This window comes from Mya arenaria, chromosome 9 (genome assembly GCF_026914265.1).
Source record: "Mya arenaria isolate MELC-2E11 chromosome 9, ASM2691426v1".
In the NCBI taxonomy this organism is placed as follows: Eukaryota; Metazoa; Mollusca; class Bivalvia; order Myida; family Myidae; genus Mya; species Mya arenaria.
The window spans coordinates 34,929,810-34,934,345 of NC_069130.1; the positions used below are offsets into that span (position 1 = coordinate 34,929,810).

General features: G+C 36.5%; 1 protein-coding gene across 1 annotated transcript; it reads right to left on the reverse strand.

Moving 5' to 3' along the window:
* Nucleotides 1-1,166: 1,166 nt before the first annotated feature.
* LOC128246513 (uncharacterized) lies at nt 1,167-2,275 on the reverse strand. The gene is made up of 2 exons (XM_052964740.1): nt 1,925-2,275; nt 1,167-1,517 (listed from the first exon to the last, which is right to left on the reverse strand). Exons 1-2 carry the CDS (start codon nt 2,117-2,119, stop codon nt 1,191-1,193), a joined length of 522 nt encoding a protein of 173 aa, XP_052820700.1. The 5' UTR covers nt 2,120-2,275; the 3' UTR covers nt 1,167-1,190.
* Nucleotides 2,276-4,536: the final 2,261 nt, after the last annotated feature.

Genomic DNA, 4,536 nt, shown 5'->3' on the forward strand with positions numbered 1-4,536 from the left:
TTTAATGTGAACTGATTGGTAACTGAATGTGAATTTGCAGTGAGCATTAAAAGTCCTAAATGAGCTAATTCTTGAAAAATAATTTAAATTAAATTATAATACCATATACATCTTTTCGTAAATTTGTGAAATCTTGTCTTACTTAGCAAGTAGCGATGCTTTACTTTATCAAACAGTCGGCTAACCACAATAGAAAATCTGCACAAGTTAGAGAACAAAAGGTGACACACATTACATATAATATTAACATGTATACAAAAACAACACTATCTTGAAATACTCATGTAGTTTAGTATTAAGAATTGTCTTCTGAGAACATTATGCCAAAATATCGAAATGTTAAACCGTCTCATTCTTAACAAATTAAGTTGGTGAATCCCAAACATCTATTTCAGCCGTAATTGCGAGTTAAAAAACGTCACAGAAGCTAATATATTAATATGTGTAAACATCTATCTCATTACTTTTAATTAAAATACAATTTGAACTTTTGTATAGAAATGTTAGGTAATGAAACCAAAAAAAATTAAAAAATATTGCAATGTGCTTCTGGCTGGATTCGAACCACTATCATGAAACCCTCAAAATATTCTTAGTCCCTGTGCTTAACACTACAGGCTAAAGAATTGAGTATCGAGTGGAGATTTTATTAGGGGTGTGCTACCTTAATGGTCGCATACTTCAGGAACTGTACAAATACATTTCTATATTCCCCAATGTTCTTTCATATTATTTGTACACTGGTGACACGTCATCTTGTTTTGAGTAATAGCTGGATTATACACTCAATTCGCCCATTCTTAATCATCATGATTTAATTTCAGCTCATATAACTGTCTTAGAAAACAACACATTGCAGGGAATGTGTATCGGTTTAGTGGCAGTGAACTGCTACTACCATTCTTCTTTGTGATTACGCTTGGCTAGAATAAATCGCGTTATTAATCACAAGCTGAGGGATTTCGCTTTCTGTACGGCAAATTGGATTCGCACGCACGCACAACTGCTTTGACTGTAGTCAGTGGCAAAAGTACAATAAATGAAGACAAACTTCATCCTGCAATGTTTATTATGCTGAACACATGAACAGATACAAATTAACATTATTGACGAATGAAAAAAGCACAATTACATGTACCGGCACACTGCCGACCTAATTCTATAAAACAACTTTTTCAGTCCCTTCTCATTTAAATGTACTTTGTCTCGCATGAACTCGGCTGGAAAACGTATGTGGGGAAGCCGCAAAACTTCAACGAGCTCTCTCTTCCCCAGCAACTGGTTAATTCGTGCGCGCTGGCTTGCAAAAGACCTGTACCCCAACCAAGGAAGTCCTGGGCAATGTCAAGTACGGCCGCCACTATGTCCTTCGGTACGGATGTAGTTGTGATATCTTTGCCGCCCAAACTCACTACCACCAAGTCCGCCCCGTACATCTTCACCTGTTTCAAAGGTCCTGGTTTGGGTTTGGAAGCTTTCATCCCGCCCGCACCAAAGAAACGCACCTCCATAGGCACCTAAAAGAATACATTTAATACAAGTAAAACATAATATATACAAAACAGAATATATATGCGGCCTTTCAATTATAGAATTACTACACAACTTATGACTGTAACATTTCACAGTGTGCAAAGTGCTTAAACATCACATATGAATACATAATATATCATTGTACATTCAGACCTAATATTTAGTACGCTTAATTAGGTTGAGTCATTAAATCGTGACAGTAGGTGTTTACAAAAAGTCTACAAGCTGCACGCTCACAGATTGACCATCCTAAAACTTTTTAGTACGAGTATATTGCCATGTCGTTATATGACAACTAGAAACAAACACGTATAAATCGCCGATGTAAGCTAACTAAATAGGAAGTTAGGTTTTACTGTACATAGTGAGTGAACATGAAAAAACAACGCACCTTGAGGTCCTCATTGCAGAATGCGCCTAGTCGCCAGACGTGACTGTCCCCGAAAATTGCAACTTTCCTCATTTTTAATAACAAGAGTGAACACAACATACATGCAATATATTTGAACACACCTTTATATATACTGACAATCTGACGATTGTGCTCAAGCCATGCCAAGGTGTTAATTCTGCTACAAACACTCATTACACGGTTCTAACTTTGATATATCAACAAGCGCTTTCATTAGGTACTGCGAATTCACACCCTTTTACCAAACACGTGAAATTTAACATATCACGTTCTCAAGGTGTTCCGACTTTAATTAGCCAATTTTAAAATCCATATTTGCTTTCAACTATTCCCCAAATATTCCTCGCCTTTCTTTTTAAAAGCAAATGCTTACAACGCTTTTCCTAAAATGTATTCACTAAATCTATATTGTACTATTATTATACCAAGAACAATACGAATATAATTGATAAAACATACATATATATATAAATAGAAACACTGACGTGCAATGTACTCTTGAACTGCATTGCATTAAGAAATAAATATTCCGACTTTAGATGTTTCTCTCATACACCGCGTACTCTTACTTGTTACCTTCGTGTAAATAGAACAGAACAGATATTTTATTAAGACTTGTACAACGTACATCATCTTCTTAACCACAAATGAATAATAAATAAACAAACACATGGTATGACATAGGTTATACATAATATGAAATAGAATCATAAATACATTCAAAAAAATATTCACATCAGGTGAGGATGAACAAAACTATTATAATTATAAGTGAATATTTAAAGTTTATCTTCAAATACTCCTTTGTGTAAATACAAGATTTAATTTCTGGTTCACAGGAGCATCCCGTTTTGAACCTGACCGCCATTGGGGTTCAATACACATCGTATTATAGTCATCAGTGACAGCATGGTTCCAAGTACTGACCGCACGATAAGAATCTGTCACAGCGGGGTGTCATTACTGATAGATAACAGACATGGACCAATATCTCACAATGACATGTCCATATCGATATTGAGACGAATATTTCATGTATGAATTTAAATAGTATGCTTTATGATATTAAATCTTATATTAAGCCTTTATTCATTAAATACACTTTCCTATCGTTGTCATGACAAATGTTGAAATATGTTGATGATTCTTATTTAGGTACAGTGATGGTATTTATGTGAAATTGTGCAATTTGCATTTCTTTCTTCGCGAGATTGTGCAATGAAACATACCAAGCGATTCCACATTACAGTTGAGACACATACAATTCGTTATGATACACATAAGGACAATTGTATAAATTAGGCACACAATTGTTATCATATGAATTGTAGTTAGAAATTTACATTATATCTGCCGCCATGTATATATGTTTTGTATATGACCTCATTTGCCATGTTTATGGTATGAGAGAATAAACCGTGTTTGACTTTGACTTTGAATATAATCAACTCCCGCTTGATACCAATTATTCACCTTTCTCGACACACAACTTGTTCACAATACACAATTATTATTTATCGATTAACTTATACAGCACCATTTTTAACCACACGTTCAAAGGCGCTTTACAACGAAATAAACGGATAACTTATTACAGGAAATATCAATAACAAATAATACACCTTTAAAACATTCAATATACGATATACTTAAAATACGAATAGCAATCAAACACAATAAAATGTGATATTGAACTAGTCGTTAAAACATTAACATATATGAAAATAAAAGGACTTCCCGGGATTTAGCCATCCCCCTCGTCCGACTTCCACACCCCCCTCCACCCGCCAACAACTTTGGCATACAGGACGACCAAAATGAAGTATTAAATATCGGTGTACACACCCTCGCATACTTTTTTGTATACGGTAAGGTACGACCCTACCCCCCCCCTTACCTCTACAATTTGAAATGAGATATGTGAAAGTAGTATTTGAGACTTCTTCGTAGCCACCACCCCCTCCTCCGACTCCCCCACCACTCTCCAACCAACCTCAACCACGACATACAACCCACTTAAACACAATACAGTTTTAAACCATACTGCATACTCTTGTGTATGTACTTAGAAATATGAATGGGGTTCCCGGGGTTTAATCACTCCCTGCCCCACCCCAACTACTCCGACTCCCCCACCCCTCTCCAACCACCAAGATATACAGCATACAACCCACTAAAACACAATGCAGTTTTGAGGGAACGGCGTAAGAACCTCCTCGCATACTCTTCTTTTGTACGAACTTTTGAAAATGAAAGGGGATCCCGGGTTTTAGTCACCACGACCCCCATCCCCACCCTCCCTAGGCTTCCCCACCCCTCTCCAACCTCCAACAATTACGGCATACAACATTCGAACACAATAAAGTAATAAATCCGGGCGTATTAAAGAAAACGCTATATACCTCAGAGAATGGAAGGGATTTTCGGTATTTACGGGGATTTTCGGTAATTCCACCGACCGCTTAACTGGACACTGGAAAAATGTACACATTTTAATTAAGCAAAATATTTCATCCCCCTCCTCTTCCAACTCCACCTCACCAATATCATCATCATCCTCTCATCATCACAGTCTCTCCATCATTCATCAC